The sequence below is a fragment of the Cherax quadricarinatus genome, chromosome 6 (assembly GCF_038502225.1).
Source record: "Cherax quadricarinatus isolate ZL_2023a chromosome 6, ASM3850222v1, whole genome shotgun sequence".
NCBI lineage: Eukaryota > Metazoa > Arthropoda > Malacostraca > Decapoda > Parastacidae > Cherax > Cherax quadricarinatus.
The window spans coordinates 6,595,022-6,617,452 of NC_091297.1; the positions used below are offsets into that span (position 1 = coordinate 6,595,022).

Sequence of the window (22,431 nt, forward strand, 5' to 3'; positions counted from 1 at the left end):
AAGCAAGCATAATATAAGAGGGTCCTGGAGACCTGACTAATGAGCAGAGAAAATGTTATTTTAATGCTATGAATGTTGGCATTATTTATTGTGGACCCTATTTAGAAATTGGCCTTTCTTGAATTTTGTATGAAATTGGCCAAATTACCAATTTCTAATCGCTATTGGGTAGTTGAAACAGGTAAATGGGCACTTTCTTGTACTCAATCGATGGAACCAAAGAAGTACTTGCAAAAAAGTTATGAATATGGTCAACTGGAACAATGGAATTGGCCCAAAATAGGGCTCAAAGTGGGCAAAATTGCCGATGCGTAAATATCGCCGAGATCGCTAACTTCACGAGTGTAATTCTGGAAATTTTCCATCAAATTTCGTACTTTTGGTTTTATTACCATCAGGAAAAGATTCCATATCACTTCATAAGAATTTTTTTTTTTTTTTTTAAATTCTTTGACACTGAGAGCAAGTTTGCAAGCAAGGGTTGCGACGGTGAAAGAGTTAAGTACCTATATATAAGAGTGTAGCATTTACTGTCATTTGCATGTTTGTGAGGCAGAAAGAGAAGTTCAGCTATCAGAGTGCAAAACATTAACAAACTTTTGCTTATGAAACATTAACAAACTTTTGCTTCACATTTGTTTGACAGGACAATAGTACTGCCTTTTTGAGTGAAGGCTTCTTACATGCTAGTGTCCAGGGTTTCACCTATTCACCACAACTGAATATTATCACTTGCTTGCAGTTGTCTTGTCAATGTAATGATAATGGCAACATTACCAGTAATTTCTATAATTCATTTTTAGTGCTGCCTCTAAATGATTATGGCCACTCTTAATATTCAGTCTTGTATTAATTTGTTGAAAGAAAATAACTAGCAGTGACTGCATAAATCCTAGGTAGTAGGTTGGTAAACAGCAACCGCCCAGGGAGGTACTACCGTTCAGCCAAGTGAGTGTACAACAAAAACCTGTAATTGTTTTACATGGTGGTAGGATTGCTGGTGTCTTTTGTCTGTCTCATAAACATGCAAGATTTCAGGTACATCTTGCTACTTTTACTTGCACTTAGGTCACACTACACATACATGTACAAGCATATATATACACACCCCTCTGGGTATTCTTCTTTTTTCTTTCTAGTTCTTGTTCTTGTTTATTTCCTCTGATCTCCATGGGGAAGTGGAACAGAATTCTTCCTCCGTAAGCCATGCGTGTTGTAAGAGGCGACTAAAATGCCGGGAGCAAGGGGCTAGTAACCCCTTCTCCCGTATAAATTACTAAATTTAAAAAGAGAAACTTTTGCTTTTCTTTTCGGGCCACCCCACCTCGGTGGGATACGGCCGGTGTGTTGAAAGAAAGACTGCATAAATATGAACCACATCACAAATATCAGAATTGTTTGCAAAAAATTCGAAGTTAAAGTTATCAGTTGTAGGGATTAGTGTTGTGGACGTGTTATAATGGGGCTTATATGGGCATTTTAAGTAGGAATTTATAGCCTAAATTAATATTAATTATTCATGTGTGGCTTGTCTGTAAGTTGAAAAATGATGATAAATCCTGAGGCAGTTGTAATTAAATTGGCAGTTTCCTTGGATATTGCTTGCTTCAGAATTTACTTATATTTCTTTCAAAGCAAGAGGCACTATACATTTAAGTTCATTGTTTCACAAACCATACTAATTCAGGAGTAAATGGTAGCATGTTCTGATGGCAAAACAAACTACATGTTGAACCACATAACTTATTTTTTGATGTATAAGGAGTACTTTTTTCCCCAAGAAAAGTCTTGGCAAATCACCCTGCACCTTATATGCTCAAAGTCAGGGTCAAGGGTAGGCTTTGGGTTACTGGCAAGTGGTGTTTTATAAAAGAATGTGCAGTTCATCATAGTAATAAAGTTGTAGTACAGTGGACCCCCGCTTAACGATCACCTCCAAATGCGTCCAATTATGTAAGTGTATTTATGTAAGTGTGTTTGTACGTGTATGTTTGGGGGTCTGAAATGGACTAATCTACTTCACAATATTCCTTATGGGAAAAAATTCGGTCAGTACTGGCACCTGAACATACTACTGGAATGAAAAAAGTTCGTTAACCGGGGGTCCACTGTACTTGTAATGCTCATTCATCATGTATGCTAGAAAAATACGGTACATTATGATTTACTTCAGTAGTCTCAAACTTTTTCACAGACGTTAAAGTATCCAAAGAAGAAGTAAGGAACTTAACATTGGTCCAGGATGGACTGAAATATCTAAGTTTGGTATCTAAATTGTGGTTTAGTTTGAGTTATTCCAACTACAATATTGTGAATTTTTATTCTTCAAGCTAATACTTTGTTGGCATAAAAATCAGTAGAACCAGATAACATAACACTATTGGTTTTAAAAGAATATGTAAATCTGAGATATCTGTTTTGTACAATTTGAGCATTTTGTTGCAAGTAGGTAAACTGGCAGAAAAATGGAAAAAATGACATGCATGCTGATTTTTAGCAGCAATCATTTGAACTACAAGCATATCTTATTGACAAGCACTGTTGTGGAGATAGTTGAACAAGCCATTGGAAAAAATATAATAAAACACTGGAAAACAAAAATTTGCTAATTTTTTTTTTTCAACAAACCGGCCGTATCCCACCAAGGCAGGGCGGCCCAAAAAGAAAAATGAAAGTTTTTCTTTTTAAATTTAGTAATTTGTACAAGAGAAGGGGTTACTAGCCTCTTGCTCCCGGCATTTTAGTCGCCTCTTACAACACGCATGGCTTACGGAGGATGAATTCTGTTCCACTTCCCCATGGAGATAAGAGGAAATAAATAAGAAGAAGAACTAGTAAGAAAATACAAGAAAACCCAGAGGGGTGTGTGTATACAGTGGACCCCCGGTTAACGATTTTAATCCGTGCAAGAGGGCTCATCGTTATGCGAAATAATCGTTATGCGAATGAATTTTCCCCATAAGAAATAATGGAAATAAAATTAATCCGTGCAAGACGCCCAAAAGTATGAAAAAAATTTTTTTTTACCACATGAAATGTTAATTTTAATACACACAAACTGAAAAAGGCATGCACAATTAAATGACACTTACTTTTATTGAAGATCTGGTGATGATTGATGGGATGGGAGGAGGGGAGAGCATTATCTTCTTACTGTTTAGAAGGGGAATCCCCTTCCATTAGGACTTGAGGTAGCAAGTCCTTTTCTGGGGTTACTTCCCTTCTTCTTTTAATGCCACTAGGACCAGCTTGAGAGTCACTGGACCTCTGTCGCACAACAAATCTGTCCATAGAGCTCTGTACCTCCCGTTCCTTCAAGACTTTCCTAAAATGGGCCATAACATTGTCATTGAAATAGTCACCAGCACGGCTTGCAACAGCTGTGTCAGGGTGATTTTCATCTATAAAGGTTTGCAGTTCAACCCACTGTGCACACATTTCCTTAATCTTTGAAGTAGGCACAATGGATTCCACAACTGGCATAGGCTTCTCAGGGTTAGCCCCAAACCCTTCAAAATCTTTCTTAATTTCCATACTAATTCTCACCCTTTTTACCACAGGGTTGGCACTAGAAGCTTTCTTGGGGCCCATGGTCACTTATTTTCCAGAAACAGCACCGAAAACACTGTAATAATACGAAATATTCCGAGTGTATGCTTGGATGTTACCGCGGAGGCTGGCTGGTAAACAATGGGACGGCCAGCACATGTGAGGGCACATTGGACGCGTCTCGGACGAAAATCGGTAAGCGGGTTTTTAATCGGTATGCGCGGCAAAAATTTTGCGATAAAAGTAATCGTTATGCGGAAAAATCGCTATGTGATGCCATCGTTATGCGGGGGTCCACTGTATATATGCTTGTACATGTATGTGTAGTGTGACCTAAGTGTAAGTAGAAGTAGCAAGATGTACCTGAAATCTTGCATGTTTATGAGACAGAAAAAAGACACCAGCAATCCTACCATCATGTAAAACAAGTACAGGCTTTCGTTTTAAACTCTCTTGGTAGGACGGTAGTACCTCCCTGGGGGGTTGCTAAGTGGGAAGTACATTATGGATTCATACTGCACCATGCACAGCACCTGCATAACATTATTCATTATCATTTTTATAAAGGATGACCCATGAATTCAGCTTAGTCATTGTAGTAAATCTGTGACTCGTTAGTTAACATTCATACTGTTGACTTTACACAATGCTGCTTGTCTCAATTTTTTCTAGTGTTGTATGCATTATTTTTCAATATGCAAAGCATATTATTATGAATATATTCCATATAGTATTAATTATTTTTCCACATGAAATTTGCAGCAGGTTTGGTTATAATAAGAGACATTTTTTCCCTAAGATTAAAATTGAACATCTTAAAAAAGAGAAAGAAAATGCAGAAGCCATTCGTACAGAGAAAGAAGACATTAAGAAGGCTGCAGAAGAGCCAGAGAAGCTAGCGTTAGAAAAATATCAAACTGCTGAACAAGAAAAGAAGGCAGTAGCTGAGGAGGAAGAAAAGAAGAAAGATGAGCAGGAGGCCAGGGAGGCCTTTGCTCATCTCGACAACAATGGCGATGGCTACTTGACAGTTGATGAACTTCAGTCCCGGCAAACTTTCGATACAAATAGGGATGGACATGTTTCAGAAGAAGAGGCTAAGGTTAGTGTATATTTATTTTATATGCTTTTTAAAAAAAATTGGGCCAAAGCTTTGAAATGAAAATTTGTTTTTACCTTGATAGATAAATCTTGAACCAAGGCAGGGTAACCCAAAAATGGGAGCTTTCACCATCATTCATTCAATTGCTGTTTTGCCAGAGGTGTGCTGACATCACAGTTTAAATGATCCTCCAACTACAGCATCCCCATCACTCCTTCAGAGTGCAGGCAGTGTACCACCCACTTTGAGGACTCCTATTTGGCTAACTGGTTACCCTTACTCCATTCATGTATGTAACCTTGCTCACACACTAATGGCACATGAAGTCATAAATAGAACATATTTTTGTTATTATAATGTGTTTTCTCATTAGCCATATTAAGATGTTTACATTGCAATTTTTTTTTTTATAACCATCTTAATAAATTGAAAAGTAATATATTTTATAGTATGGTTCATACATGCTATTCAGTGATGCAATTGACAGACTTTACATAGGACATTCAGATAACCATTTAGAAAGAAAGAAAGAGGCACAATACTGAGACTGGAACAATACACAAATAACCTGCACATAGGAGAGAGGAGCTTACAGTGATGTTTCAGTCCAACTTAGATCACTTACAAAGTCACACTTGACTTTATAAATGGTCCAAGTTTGATCGAAACATTATCTTAAGTTCCTCTCATGTGCAGGTTGTGTAGATAAACATTTACAGTGGAGGTGTTTCCACCTTAGGCAAGGTGACCCAAAAAAGAAACACTTTCACCATGATTTACACTATCACTATCTTGCCATAGGCACTCAGATATGACAGTTAAGATGCCCCTCTAAACAGCCAATATCCCAAACCCCTCCTTTAGAGTGCAGGCACTGTACTTCCCACCTCCAGGACTCAAGTTCAGCTAACCAGTTTCCCTGAATCCCTTCACAAAATATTACCTTGCTCACAATCCAACAGCTCATCAAGTCCCAAAATCATTTGTCTCTACTTCTATCTAACATGCTCACACATGCCTGTTGTATGTCCAAGCCCCTTGTTCACAAAATATACTTTACCCCCTCCCTCTATTCTTTCCTACAGCATCCCCTACCCAGCCTTCCCTCCACTGCAGATTTATACACCCTCCAAGTCATTCTATTTTGCTCCAGCCTTTCTAAATGACCACACCACCTCAACAGTCTTGATAATACTTTTAGTAACTCCACACCTCCTCCTAATCTTCAAGCTATGAATTCTTTCCATAATATTTATGCCACACATTGCCCTCAGACATGACATCTTCACTGCCTCTAGCCTCCTCTCCCACGGCAACATTTTCAACCCATGTTTCACACCAATGTAAGAGTGTTGTACCATTATACTGTCATACATTCCTTTCTTTGCCTCCATGGATAATGTTCTTTGTCTCCACAAATACCTCAATGCACCACCCACCTTTTTACCTTCATCAGTTATATGGTTTACCTTGTCTTTCATATATCCATCTGCTGACACTTTTTTAACTCATTTGATACCCTCATGACCTTACTCTTATCTATGTTCATATTCAACTTTCTTCCTTCACATGCCATCCCAAAATCGTCCACAGACCTTTGCAACTTCTCTTCAGAATCTCCCAAAATCACAGTATCATGCCTAAGGGCAATGTGTGGTGTAAATATTATGCAGAGATTTCGTAGTGTGGAAATTAGGAGATGTGGAGTTACTAAAAGTATTAGTCAGAGGGCTGAGGAGGGGTTGTTGAGGTGGTTTGGTCAGTTAGTGAGAATGGAACAAAGTAGAATGGCTTGGAGAGCATATAAATCTGTAGGGAAAGGAAGGTGGGGTAGGGGTCATCCTCATAAAGGTTGGAGGGAGGGAGTAAAGGAGGTTTTGTGGGTGAGGGGCTTGGACTTCCAGCAAGCACGTGTGAGCATGGTAGATAGGAGTGAATAGATACGAATGGTTTTGGGACCTGACGAGCTGTTGGAGTGTGAACAGGGTAATATTTTGTGAAGGGATTCAGGGAAACTGGTTAGCCGGACTCGAGTCCTGGAAGTGAAAAGTACAATGTCTGCACTTTAAAGGAGGGGTTTGGGATATCGGCTGTTTGGAGGGACATCTAAACTTTTGTAACCGAGCGCTTCTGCAAAGACAGTGATTATGTATGAGTGATGGTGAAAGTGTTGAATAATGAAAGTTTTTTCTTTGTTTTTGGGATTTTCTTTCTCTTTTGGTCACCCTGCCTTGGTGGGAAACGGCCGACGTGTTAAAAATAAACTTTTAACACCTTGAATCCTCTCTAAATTAACAGTTATGCTGCTGTGGAATCATTGTTTCAACAATAGCAGTTGAGGTAGACCAGTATTCATTCTGATAAATTAGGATACAGCAGCTTAACTGGGCAAGCCTTTGCTACAACAAATTTTAACAAATTTCTGCTTTGATAGTTCTACCTTAGGCAAGGGGATATCATGTCAAAGGATGACTTCTTCAACTCTGGATGGCTAATGATGCGGCCTGTCTACAATATGGACAAGAGAATGTTCACACCTCCTTCGTCCACCCCAACCCCTCCTGAGGAGAGTCTCACTCCACCCCCACCTGTGTTTGATGAGGTATGTTGTCATATGTCTTCATTTATGATGCTTCATACTAGCCTTGGAAAATGGAATGGCTTTAAATCTAAACTTAGGTCCGTGAAAGTCTTAAAAATTGTAACTTCTTGCTCATTAGATATGTCCGTCAGTTAGAATGTAATATTAATGACTTCATTGTCTCTCTATGTAGCCTGCCTAATGTTCGAATTGGATCAAGTTTGTTAATAATGATAAACCCATTATATCTTTTACTTGCTAATTATGGTAATAATCTTTAGTGTCAAGAATGTGACATGGATCATTAAATCATTCATATTCATTTAGTCCTTTGGTAGAACAAGAAGAAGAGTTAATTGTTTTCCCTGAAGTACAGTTTGAGCATACCACTATTAACAAATGTATAAAAGTTACTTTTTGTTGCATCCAACTTAATCTTATTTGATTCTGAAAAGAAAGAATGTTTTATTTTACTTATACAGTGAAACCCCAAGTTTCGGCATTAATTCATTCCAGGAGCTAGGCCTAAACTCGAAACGGCCAAAAGCTGAAGCAATATTTCCCATAAGAAATAATGTAAATACAATTAATCCGTTCCAGACCCACAAAAATATTCTCAAGAAAATATAATGTTTAAAGAATAACTATAGCTTAACATATACATAGTACATAAATGAGTATTGAAAGTAAAGACACATGTGCAACATCTGGATATCTTTATTGTAGACATTTCACCATCCAGTGGCTTTATCAATACAAATTCTAGGACATAATTGGAAGACTGTAGAACTATATACAAAAGATGAGGTAATCAGTCCCTCAGCCTTGGAGTTAGTGTTCACAGCATCGTGGTGGAGGAGAATCTGGAGCAAAGGCAAGAAGACTGGTGGTTATATAGGCGCCTATGTAACCTCCAGTCTTCTTGCCTTTGCTCCAGATTCTCCACCACGATGCTGTGAACACTAACTCCAAGGCTGAGGGACTGATTACCTCATCTTTTGTATATAGTTTTACAGTCTTCCAATTATGTCCTAGAATTTGTATTGATAAAGCCACTGGATGGTGAAACGTCTACAATAAGGATATCCAGATGTTGCACATGTGTCTTTACTTTCATATTGTTGGTATTTTATACCTTTCTTGCACATAAATGAGTATTAAATGAGTAATACAATACATAAATAAACATTTAATTAAGCATTTAAAATCACATTTACGTACCTTTATTGAAGACTCGTTTGCATCTGGAAGATAGGGAGGAGGAGAGAGGGAGGACTTATTATTGCCTCAACCACTGCCACTATGAAGTTTCTTTGGGCCCATGGTGGCTTATTTCACAGTCGCAATCAATAAACAAGCACTAAACACAATGAATTTATTGTGAAACGTTCAGATGAGCACACAGGGTAATGTTCACTCAAGGATAAATAAGCTAGACTGGCTCATGGCGCCTGCGAATGGAGGCGCGGACAGGTGAACGGGTCTGGTACGCCGGCCGAAACACGGGGCAACGGCCAAAACTCGGGACAAAATTTAGCCGAAAAAAGCAGTCAAAACTCAAAGCAGCCGATACTCAGGGCAGCCGAAACTCGGGGTTCCACTATTTTGTGTGGTGCAAACCATTCACTCCAGCACTCTAGGGACTGAGACCCTACTGATTGTCTGGACTTACCTAAAAAATGTACTCTTTAATAAGATTAGTTCCTTCAATTCCCTGTTATAGGCTTGGGTCCCTTACTAACTTATCTTAGGCTTAGTTCTCATAATAGCCAATCATCCACGTAGTTCTCTTAATAGCTTATCAGTAGCAAATATTTTCTGTTGGCATTAGCACAGATGGATGACATAAAAGGACTATGTAAGTATACTGTAAACTTATAATAATGGGATGTAGAAAGTGTGAGCATGTGAGAGAAAAACTGAGTGAGCCAGTGTGTCAGTGAGTGAGTGAGGGAGGGAGAAGATTGCTATACTGGTGCCCCAGTGAAATTAGACACATGTGCAACTCTTGGGTATCTTTATTGGGGATAAAGATACTCAATAAAGATACCCAAGAGTTGCACATGTGTCTAATTCAACATGTCGGTTCTCTGAACCATTCATCTACAGCCCCAGTGAAAGTTGAGTTTTCTTTATTATAATGCAGTACTGTAATTGTTTTAAATATTTCATTAAAATGTGTTTATTTACAATGGTTAATTGTAATTAGGAATAAAATCAAATTAATTGTTTAGGTAGTAAGGCAGGAGATGGTATCTTGTTATCCATGGCTCAAAGTTGTGTTCATATTGGGGCTCAGAACACAGTATGACACTTGGTTGGTACTTTCAACCAGAAGTATCATGCAGCACAAATAGATTTAAGAATATAGTTTATGCCTTTAATTATTTAATGTAAAATTTATGCAGGGGATCGTACTCCATTGTAAATTTACGCATAATTTTTATGCCTTCAAATTTGATACCTGCTGACATTTTGTGCTTCAGCTCAACTGTTTAGATGTTCTATCATCTCTTCTCAACTAAGAAAAAAATTTAGGGCCAGGCAGGTCCATGGAGTGTCTTTTGGATAACAGTGCCTCTTAAGCACATGGGAACAGTTTGTGTAATGTGCCACTCTTCATCTGTGTTAAGTTTTTGTTAGTGTACTCATTAAGAGTATATGTTTAAAATGAATGGGCTGTATTGTTAGTTACTTTATGCCCAGGTTATTTTGTTAGGGCTGTTAAGGCTGCATTTCACCTCTGTACCACCAATCGGCAATTTTTTAAACTAAAATGCATGCATACATGCATGCATACATACATACATACATACATACATACATACATACATACATACATTTTTTTTTTTTTTTTTTTCAACAAGTCGGCCGTCTCCCACCGAGGCAGGGTGACCCAAAAAAAGAAAGAAAATCCCCAAAAAGAAAATACTTTCATCATCATTCAACACTTTCACCACACTCGCACATTATCACTGTTTTTGCAGAGGTGCTCAGAATACAACAGTCTAGAAGCATACACATATAAAGATACACAACATATCCCTCCACACTGCCAATATCCCAAACCCCTCCTTTAAAGTGCAGGCATTGTACTTCCCATTTCCAGGACTCAAGTCCGACTATATGAAAATAACCGGTTTCCCTGAATCCCTTCACTAAATATTACCCTGCTCACACTCCAACAGATCGTCAGGTCCCAAGTACCATTCGTCTCCATTCACTCCTATCTAACACGCTCACGCACGCTTGCTGGAAGTCCAAGCCCCTTACCCACAAAACCTCCTTTACCCCCTCTCTCCAACCCTTTCGAGGACGACCCCTACCCCGCCTTCCTTCCCCTATAGATTTATATGCTTTCCATGTCATTCTACTTTGATCCATTCTCTCTAAATGACCAAACCACCTCAACAACCCCTCTTCTGCCCTCTGACTAATACTTTTATTAACTCCACACCTTCTCCTAATTTCCACACTCCGAATTTTCTGCATAATATTTACACCACACATTGCCCTTAAACAGGACATCTCCACTGCCTCCAACCGTCTCCTCGCTGCTGCATTTACCACCCAAGCTTCACACCCATATAAGAGTGTTGGTACTACTATACTTTCATACATTCCCTTCTTTGCCTCCATAGATAACGTTTTTTGACTCCACATATACCTCAACGCACCACTCACCTTTTTTCCCTCATCAATTCTATGATTAACCTCATCCTTCATAAATCCATCCGCCGACACGTCAACTCCCAAGTATCTGAAAACATTCACTTCTTCCATACTCCTCCTCCCCAATTTGATATCCAATTTTTCTTTATCTAAATCATTTGACACCCTCATCACCTTACTCTTTTCTATGTTCACTTTCAACTTTCTACCTTTACACACATTCCCAAACTCATCCACTAACCTTTGCAATTTTTCTTTAGAATCTCCCATAAGCACAGTATCATCAGCAAAAAGTAACTGTGTCAATTCCCATTTTGAATTTGATTCCCCATAATTTAATCCCACCCCTCTCCCAAACACCCTAGCATTTACTTCCTTAACAACCCCATCTATAAATATATTAAACAACCATGGTGACATTACACATCCCTGTCTAAGACCTACTTTTACCGGGAAGTAGTCTCCCTCTCTTCTACACACCCTAACCTGAGCCTCACTATCCTCATAAAAGCTCTTTACAGCATTTAGTAACTTACCACCTATTCCATAAACTTGCAACATCTGCCACATTGCTCCTCTATCCACTCTATCATATGCCTTTTCTAAATCCATAAATGCAATAAAAACTTCCCTATCTTTATCTAAATACTGTTCACATATATGCTTCAATGTAAACACCTGATCTACACATCCCCTACCCACTCTAAAACCTCCTTGCTCATCCGCAATCCTACATTCTGTCTTACCTCTAATTCTTTCAATTATAACCCTACCGTACACTTTTCCTGGTATACTCAGTAAGCTTATTCCTCTATAATTTTTACAGTCTCTTTTGTCCCCTTTCCCTTTATATAAAGGGACTATACATGCTCTCTGCCAATCCCTAGGTACCTTCCCCTCTTTCATACATTTATTAAACAAAAGTACCAACCACTCCAACACTATATCCCCCCCTGCTTTTAACATTTCTGTCATGATCCCATCAGTTCCAGCTGCTTTACCCCCTTTCATTTTACGTAATGCCTCACGTACCTCCCCCACACTTACATTCTGCTCTTCTTCACTCCTAAAAGATGGTATACCTCCCTGACCAGTGCATGAAATTACTGCCTCTGTTTCTTCCTTAACATTTAAAAGTTCCTCAAAATATTCTCGCCATCTACCCAATACCTCCATCTCCCCATCTACTAACTCCCCTACTCTGTTTTTAACTGACAAATCCATATTTTCCCTAGGCTTTCCTAACTTGTTTAACTCACTCCAAAATTTTTTCTTATTTTCATTAAAATTTCTTGACAGTGCCTCTCCCACTCTATCATCTGCTCTCCTTTTGCACTCTCTCACCACTCTCTTTACCTTTCTTTTACTCTCCATATACTCTGCTCTTCTTATAACACTTCTGCTTTGTAAAAACCTCTCATAAGCTACCTTTTTCTCTTTTATCACACCCTTTACTTCATCATTCCACCAATCACTCCTCTTTCCTCCTGCCCCCACCCTCCTATAACCACAAACTTCTGCCCAACATTCTAATACTGCATTTTTAAAACTATTCCAACCCTCTTCAACCCCCCCACTACTCATCTTTGCACTAGCCCACCTTTCTGCCAATAGTCGCTTATATCTCACCCGAACTTCCTCCTCCCTTAGTTTATACACTTTCACCTCCCTCTTACTTGTTGTTGCCACCTTCCTCTTTTCCCATCTACCTCTTACTCTAACTGTAGCTACAACTAAATAATGATCCGATATATCAGTTGCCCCTCTATAAACATGTACATCCTGGAGCCTACCCATCAACCTTTTATCCACCAATACATAATCTAATAAACTACTTTCATTACGTGCTACATCATACCTTGTATATTTATTTATCCTCTTTTTCATAAAATATGTATTACTTATTACCAAATTTCTTTCTACACATAGCTCAATTAAAGGCTCCCCATTTACATTTACCCCTGGCACCCCAAATTTACCTACTACTCCTTCCGTAACATTTTTACCCACTTTAGCATTGAAATCCCCAACCACCATTACTCTCACACTTGATTCAAAACTCCCCACGCATTCACTCAACATTTCCCAAAATCTCTCTCTCTCCTCTACACTTCTCTCTTCTCCAGGTGCATACACGCTTATTATAACCCACTTTTCACATCCAATCTTTATTTTACTCCACATAATCCTTGAATTAATACATTTATAGTCCCTCTTTTCCTGCCATAGCTTATCCTTCAACATTATTGCTACTCCTTCTTTAGCTCTAACTCTATTTGAAACCCCTGACCTAATCCCATTTATTCCTCTCCACTGAAACTCTCCCACCCCCTTCAGCTTTGTTTCACTTAAAGCCAGGACATCCAGCTTCTTCTCATTCATACCATCCACAATCATCTCTTTCTTATCATCTGCACAACATCCACGCACATTCAGACTTCCCACTTTGACAATTTTCTTCTTCTTATTCTTTTTAGTAATCTTTACAGGAAAAGGGGTTACTAGCCCATTGTTCCCGGCATTTTAGTTGACTTTTACAACACGCATGGCTTACGGAGGAAAGATTCTTATTCCACTTCCCCATGGATATAAAAGGAAAATTAATAAGACCAAGAACTATTAAGATAAAATCCAAGAAAACTCAGATGAGTGTGTATAAATAAATGTGTACATGTATGTGTAGTGTGACCTAAGTGTAAGTAGAAGTAGCAAGACATGCCTGTAATCTTGCATGTTTATGAGACAGACAAAAGACATCAGCAATCCTACCATCATGTAAAACAATCACAGGCTTCGTTTTACACTCACTTGGCAGGACGGTAGTACCTCCCTGGGTGGTTGCTGTCTACCAACCTACTACCTTACATACATTTTTATTTATTTTTTATTATCACACCGGCCGATTCCCACCAAGGCAGGGTGGCCCGAAAAAGAAAAACTTTCACCATCATTCACTCCATCACTGTCTTGCCAGAAGGGTGCTTTACACTACAGTTTTTAAACTGCAACATTAACACCCCTCCTTCAGAGTGCAGGCACTGTACTTCCCATCTCCAGGACTCAAGTCCGGCCTGCCGGTTTCCCTGAATCCCTTCATAAATGTTACTTTGCTCACACTCCAACAGCACGTCAAGTATTAAAAACCATTTGTCTCCATTCACTCCTATCAAACACGCTCACGCATGCCTGCTGGAAGTCCAAGCCCCTCGCACACAAAACCTCCTTTACCCCCTCCCTCCAACCCTTCCTAGGCCGACCCCTACCCCGCCTTCCTTCCACTACAGACTGATACACTCTTGAAGTCATTCTGTTTCGCTCCATTCTCTCTACATGTCCGAACCACCTCAACAACCCTTCCTCAGCCCTCTGGACAACAGTTTTGGTAATCCCGCACCTCCTCCTAACTTCCAAACTACGAATTCTCTGCATTATATTCACACCACACATTGCCCTCAGACATGACATCTCCACTGCCTCCAGCCTTCTCCTCGCTGCAACATTCATCACCCACGCTTCACACCCATATAAGAGCGTTGGTAAAACTATACTCTCATACATTCCCCTCTTTGCCTCCAAGGACAAAGTTCTTTGTCTCCACAGACTCCTAAGTGCACCACTCACTCTTTTTCCCTCATCAATTCTATGATTCACCTCATCTTTCATAGACCCATCTGCTGACACGTCCACTCCCAAATATCTGAATACGTTCACCTCCTCCATACTCTCTCCCTCCAATCTGATATTCAATCTTTCATCACCTAATCTTTTTGTTATCCTCATAACCTTACTCTTTCCTGTATTCACCTTTAATTTTCTTCTTTTGCACACCCTACCAAATTCATCCACCAATCTCTGCAACTTCTCTTCAGAATCTCCCAAGAGCACAGTGTCATCAGCAAAGAGCAGCTGTGACAACTCCCACTTTGTGTGTGATTCTTTATCTTTTAACTCCACGCCTCTTGCCAAGACCCTCGCATTTACTTCTCTTACAACCCCATCTATAAATATATTAAACAACCACGGTGACATCACACATCCTTGTCTAAGGCCTACTTTTACTGGGAAAAAATTTCCCTCTTTCCTACATACTCTAACTTGAGCCTCACTATCCTCGTAAAAACTCTTCACTGCTTTCAGTAACCTACCTCCTACACCATACACTTGCAACATCTGCCACATTGCCCCCCTATCCACCCTGTCATACGCCTTTTCCAAATCCATAAATGCCACAAAGACCTCTTTAGCCTTATCTAAATACTGTTCACTTATATGTTTCACTGTAAACACCTGGTCCACACACCCCCTACCTTTCCTAAAGCCTCCTTGTTCATCTGCTATCCTATTCTCCGTCTTACTCTTAATTCTTTCAATTATAACTCTACCATACACTTTACCAGGTACACTCAACAGACTTATCCCCCTATAATTTTTGCACTCTCTTTTATCCCCTTTGCCTTTATACAAAGGAACTATGCATGCTCTCTGCCAATCCCTAGGTACCTTACCTTCTTCCATACATTTATTAAATAATTGCACCAACCACTCCAAAACTATATCCCCACCTGCTTTTAACATTTCTATCTTTATCCCATCAATCCCGGCTGCCTTACCCCCTTTCATTTTACCTACTGCCTCACGAACTTCCCCCACACTCACAACTGGCTCTTCCTCACTCCTACAAGATGTTATTCCTCCTTGCCCTATACACGAAATCACAGCTTCCCTATCTTCATCAACATTTAACAATTCCTCAAAATATTCCTTCCATCTTCCCAATACCTCTAACTCTCCATTTAATAACTCTCCTCTCCTATTTTTAACTGACAAATCCATTTGTTCTCTAGGCTTTCTTAACTTGTTAATCTCACTCCAAAACTTTTTCTTATTTTCAACAAAATTTGTTGATAACATCTCACCCACTCTCTCATTTGCTCTCTTTTTACATTGCTTCACCACTCTCTTAACTTCTCTCTTTTTCTCCATATACTCTTCCCTCCTTGCATCACTTCTACTTTGTAAAAACTTCTCATATGCTAACTTTTTCTCCCTTACTACTCTCTTTACATCATCATTCCACCAATCGCTCCTCTTCCCTCCTGCACCCACTTTCCTGTAACCACAAACTTCTGCTGAACACTCTAACACTACATTTTTAAACCTACCCCATACCTCTTCGACCCCATTGCCTATGCTCTCATTAGCCCATCTATCCTCCAATAGCTGTTTATATCTTACCCTAACTGCCTCCTCTTTTAGTTTATAAACCTTCACCTCTCTCTTCCCTGATGCTTCTATTCTCCTTGTATCCCATCTACCTTTTACTCTCAGTGTAGCTACAACTAGAAAGTGATCTGATATATCTGTGGCCCCTCTATAAACATGTACATCCTGAAGTCTACTCAACAGTCTTTTATCTACCAATACATAATCCAACAAACTACTGTCATTTCGCCCTACATCATATCGTGTATACTTATTTATCCTCTTTTTCTTAAAATATGTATTACCTATAACTAAACCCCTTTCTATACAAAGTTCAATCAAAGGGCTCCCATTATCATTTACACCTGGCACCCCAAACTTACCTACCACACCCTCTCTAAAAGTTTCTCCTACTTTAGCATTCAAGTCCCCTACCACAATTACTCTCTCACTTGGTTCAAAGGCTCCTATACATTCACTTAACATCTCCCAAAATCTCTCTCTCTCCTCTGCATTCCTCTCTTCTCCAGGTGCATACACGCTTATTACATACATACATACATTAATTCATTCTTTCTTTTTAATGCACCGGCCGTATCACTGAGGCAAAGTGACTTAAAAAGAAAACCGAAAGTTTCTTTTTAAATTTAGTAATTTGTATGGAGAAGGAGTTGCTAGCCCCTTGCTCCTGGCATTTTAGTCGCCTCGTACAACACCTATGGCTTAAAGACGAAGAATGCATATGTACATACATATATATTTTGTAGAGAGTGAGAGGTGTCAGAATGTTGTATATAAACTGTGTTTGTTGTAAAGTTTCATTGTAGAGCCTCCACTTGATGAACTTTCCTCTTACAGGACAATTATGGTACTGAAGAGGAAGAAGATCATGAAGATTTTGAATCCAACTTAGACCCTGAGGTAATCTCTGTGGCATGATAAATGTGTTTCTGCTTGTTCTTACCTCTTGGATATGATTGCTTTGCTGTGGGGTACATTGCTTTGTCTTGTTTCAGCATCATCTACATAGTAAAAATATATGTACATGTATCTCAGATGCATTTTATATTCATATTTTAGTAAACAAAAAAGCCATGAACTGATGCGTGTGACAGAAATCTGCACTGAAGCATGAACTGTTACAAATTTATTTATTAGCATTCTAATTAGTTAAATGTTGATATAGATATTATGCAGCATTGGAGGGGAACTGGCACTAATTTGGCACACAGCAGAAGCAGCAATTCTTTTTATGCCTTGGTGGGAAACAGCCGATGTGTTAAAAAAATCATCTGATTTTAATGTTTAATGAGAGAGGCACAATAAAAGGTATTTCTGTTCTTAGGTTTGATGAACCACATACATTAACTACCCACTTTGTTTATATTATGCCCCAAACTATACAAAACAGACATCTATTTCAATCTGAGCTTGAGGACAGCAAATGACTTTTAGTGCTATCTTGTCAACACATGCTGTATTGTTATAGGTACGGTAGTCACCTAAAATTTAAGGGTATTTGATTCTAGCAATAACAGCTAAAGTGCACCCAGAGTCTATAATGTAGGTATTCATGTGCCATTGAGCCACTCGTAATAGGATCAGAAAATGTGTGTGTCCAGGGATAGCATTGTAGCATCTTAAATATGCATGTATATATATATATATTTTTTTTTTTCAACAAGTTGGCCGTCTCCCACCAAGGCAGGGTGACCCAAAGAGAAACAAAATCCCCAAAAAGAAAATACCTTCATCATCATTTAACACTTACACCTCACACATAATCACTATTTTTGCAGAGGTGCCCAGAAGACAACAGTTTAGAAGCAAATACATATAAAAATACACAATATATGCCTCCAAACTTCCAATATCCCAAACCCCTCCTTTAGAGTGCAGGCATTATACTTCCCATTTCCAGGACTCAAGTCCGGTTATATAAAATAACCAGTTTTCCTGAATCCCTTCACCAAATATTACCCTGCTCACACTCCAACAGATTGTCAGGTCCCAAATACCATTTGTCTCCATTCACTCCTATCTAACACGCTCACGCACGCTTGCTGGAAGTCCAAACCCCTCGCCCACAACACCTCCTTTACCCCCTCCTTCCAACCTTTCCGAGGACGACCCCTACCCCGCCTTCCTTCCCCTACAGATTTATACGCTCTCCATGTCATTCTACTTTGATCCATTCTCTCTAAATGACCAAACCACCTCAACAAACCCTCTTCAGCCCTCTGACTAATACTTTTATTAACTCCACACCTTCTCCTAATTTCCACACTCCAAATTTTCTGCATAATATTTACACCACACACTGCCCTTAAACAGGACATCTCCACCGCCTCCTTGCTGCAGCATTTACAACCCAAGCTTCACACCCATATAAGAGTGTTGGTACTACTATACTTTCATACGTTCCCTTCTTTGCCTCCATAGATAACATTTTTTTGCCTCCATAGATAACATTTTTTTGCCTCCACATGTACCTCAATGCACCACTAGCCTTCTTTACTTCATCAATTTTATGATTAAAATCATCCTTCATAAATCCATCTGCTGACAGGTCAACTCCCAAATATCTGAAAACATTCACTTCTTCCATACTCCTCCTCCCCAATTTGATATCCAATTTTTCTTTATCTAAATCATTTGATACTCTCATCACCTTACACTTTTCTATGTTCACTTTCAACTTTCTACCTTTACACACGCTCCCAAATTCGTCCACTAACCTTTGTAATTTTTCTTTAGAATCTACCATAAGCACAGTATCATCAGCAAAAAGCAACTGTGTCAATTCCCATTTTGTATTTAATTCCCCATAAATTAATCCCACCCCTCTCCCGAACACCCTAGCATTTACTTCTTTTACAACCCCATCTATAAATATATTAAACAACCATGGTGACATTACACATCCCTGTCTAAGACCTACTTTTACCGGGAAGTAGTCTCCCTCTCTTCTACACACCCTAACCTGAACCTCACTATCCTCATTTAGTAACTTGCCACCTATTCCATATACTTGCAACATCTGCCACATTGCTTCCTTATCAGCTCTATCATATGCCTTTTCTAAATCCATAAATGCAATAAAAACTTCCCTATATTTATCTAAATACTGTTCACATATATACTTCAATGTAAACACTTGATCTACACATCCCCTACTCACTCTAAAACCTCCTTGCTCATCCGCAATTCTACATTCTGTCTTACCTCTAATTCTTTCAGTAATAACCCTACCGTACACTTTTCCTGGTATACTCAGTAAACTTATTCCTCTATAATTTTTACAATCTCTTTTGTCCCCCTTCCCTTTATATAAAGGGACTACACACGCTCTCTGCCAATCCCTAGGTACCTTCCCCTCTTTCATACATTTGTTAAACAAAAATACCAACCACTCCAACACTATGTCCCCCCCTGCTTTTAACATTTCTGTCATGATCCCGTCAGTTCCAGCTGCTTTACCCCCTTTCATTCTACAGTATTTAGATAAAGGTAGGGAAGTTTTTATTGCATTTATGGATTTAGAAAAGGCATATGATAGAGTGGATAGGGGAGCAATGTGGCAGATGTTCCAAGTACAGTGGACCCTCGCCTAACACCATTAATCCGTTCCTGAGAGCTCAACGTTAGGCGAAATTATCGTTAGCCGAATTAATTTTCTCCATAGGAAATAATGGAAATCAAATTAATCTGTTCCTGACACCCCAAAGTATGATCAAAAAAAAATTTTTACCTGATTTTCATCAAAAAAGGTTTGCACTTTAAGCCACATTGCACACATTTCCTTAATCTTTGAAGTAGACAACTTCTTCAATTTCTCTATCCCCTCCTCCGGAGCAGTTTCCTCAGGTCTGGCCTCTTGCTGTTGAAGATGATCCAGCAGCTCATCAGTGGTTAGTTTGTCATTGTCCTCCTCCACCAACTCTTCCACATCCTCCCCACTAACCTCCAACCCCAAGGACTTCCCCAATGCCACAATGGATTCCTCAACTGGCATAGGATTCCTAGGGTTAACCTCAAACACTTCAAAATCCCTTTTGTCTACACATTCTGGCCACAGTTTCTTCCAAGCAGAGTTCAAGGTCCTCTTAGTCACTTCATCCCAAGCCTTACCTATAATGTTTACACAATTGAGGATGCTAAAGTGATCTCTCCAAAACTCTCTTAGAGTCAATTGAGTTTCTGAGGTCATTACAAAGCACCTTTCAAACATAGCTTTTGTGTACAGTTTCTTGAAGTTGGAAATGACCTGCTGGTCCATGGGCTGCAGGAGAGGAGTGGTATTAGGAGGCAAAAACTTGACCTTAATGAAGCTCATTTCCGCATAAAGTCGCTCTGCCACGTCTGAAGGATGACCAGGAGCATTGTCTAATACCAGGAGGCACTTAAGGTCCAATTTATTTTCCAGGAGGTAATTTTTCACAGTGGGGGCAAATGCATGGTGTAACCAGTCATAGAAAAAGTCCCTAGTGACCCATGCCTTACTGTTTGCCCTCCACAGCACACACAAATTAGCCTTGAGGACATTGTTTTTCCTGAACACTGGGAGTTTGAGTGATACACCAATAAAGGCTTCACTTTGCAATCACCACTAGCATTAGCACACATCAACAGAGTAAGCCTGTCTTTCATAGGCTTATGTCCTGGGAGTGCCTTTTCCTCCTGAGTAATGTAGGTCCTGCTTGGCATTTTCTTCCAAAACAGGCCTGTTTCATCACAATTAAACACTTCTTCAGGTTTCAGTCCTTCACTGTCTATGTACTCCTTGAATTCCTGCACATATTTTTCAGCCACTTTGTGGTCCAAACTGGCAGCCTCACCATGCCTTATCACACTATGTATGCCACTACGATTCTTAAATCTCTCAAACCAACCTTTGCTGGCCTTAAATTTACTCGCATCACCACTAGTTGCAGGCATTTTTCTAATTAAATCGTCATGCAACTTCCTAGCCTTTTCACATATGATCGCTTGAGAGATGCTGTCTCCTGCTATCTGTTTTTCGTTTATCCACACCAATAATAGACTCTCAACATCTTCTATCACTTGCGATCTCTGCACCTTTGGCAAGAACAGCTTCCTTGATTGCCGTTTTCTTGGCCACAATAGTAGCGATGGTTGATTGGGGTTTTGTGTACAACCTGGCCAGCTCGGAGACACGCACTCCACTTTCATACTTAGCAATGATCTCTTTCTTCATATCCATAGTAATTCTCACCCTTTTTCCTGTAGGGTTGGCACTAGAAGCTTTCTTGGGGCCCATGGTGACTTATTTTGCAGGTGCAATCAATAAAAAGGCTGTGATAATATGAAATGTTCTGATTGTATGCTTGGAAGCGACCGCGGTGGCTGACTTGTAAACACTGGCACCCACGGAACAAGTGAGGTGGGCTTAGGCCGCACGTGGACGCGTCTTGAACGAATCGCGTAGAGCGAGTTTTTTAGCGCTAGCCGAGGCAAAATTTTTGCGTTAAAATGTATCGCTAGGCAGATTTAACGTTATGGATGCGTTCGTTAGGCGAGGGTCCTCTGTATATTGAATAAGTGGTAAGTTACTAAATGCTGTAAAGAATTTTTATGAGGATAGTGAGGCTCAGGTTAGGGTGTGTAGAAGAGAGGGAGACTACTTCCCAGTAAAAGTAGGTCTTAGACAGGGATGTGTAATGTCACCATGGTTGTTTAATATATTTATAGATGGAGTTGTAAAAGAAGTAAATGCTAGGGTGTTTGGGAGAGGGGTGGGATTAAATTATGGGTAATCAAATACAAAATGGGAATTGACACAGTTGCTTTTTGCTGATGATACTATGCTTATGGGAGATTCTAAAGAAAAATTACAAAGGTTAGTGGACGAGTTTGGGAGTGTGTGTAAAGGTAGAAAGTTGAAAGTGAACATAGAAAAGAGTAAGGTCATGAGGGTATTAAATGATTAGATAAAGAAAAATTGGATATCAAATTGGGGAGGAGGAGTATGGAAGAAGTGAATGTTTTCAGATACTTGGGAGTTGACGTGTCAGCGGATGGATTTATGAAGGATGAGGTTAATCATAGAATTGATGAGGGAAAAAAGGTGAGTGGTGTGTTGAGGTATGTGTGGAGACAAAAAACATTATCTATGGAGGCAAAGAAGGGAATGTATGAAAGTATAGTAGTACCAACACTCTTATATGGGTGTGAAGCTTGGGTTGTGAATGCAGCAGCGAGGAGGCGGATGGAGGCAGTGGAGATGTCCTGTTTAAGGGCAATGTGTGGTGTAAATATTATGCAGAAAATTCGGAGTGTGGAAATTAGGAGAAGGTGTGGAGTT

The 22,431-nt window shown here is 39.5% G+C and overlaps 1 protein-coding gene across 3 annotated transcripts in view; it reads left to right on the forward strand.

Annotated features, from left to right (window-relative positions):
- The window catches only part of GCS2beta (glucosidase 2 subunit beta), an 81,004-nt gene that overhangs the window by 25,337 nt on the left and 33,236 nt on the right, over positions 1-22,431 (forward strand). For 2 of the 3 annotated variants that reach the window (XM_070079985.1, XM_070079989.1), the window contains exons 4-6: positions 4,349-4,651; positions 7,086-7,253; positions 16,965-17,027. In XM_070079985.1, the coding sequence (XP_069936086.1) occupies positions 4,349-4,651; positions 7,086-7,253; positions 16,965-17,027 (534 nt within the window). The remainder of the gene's footprint in view (positions 1-4,348; positions 4,652-7,085; positions 7,254-16,964; positions 17,028-22,431) is intronic. The other variant, XM_053781952.2, reaches the window with a different exon arrangement.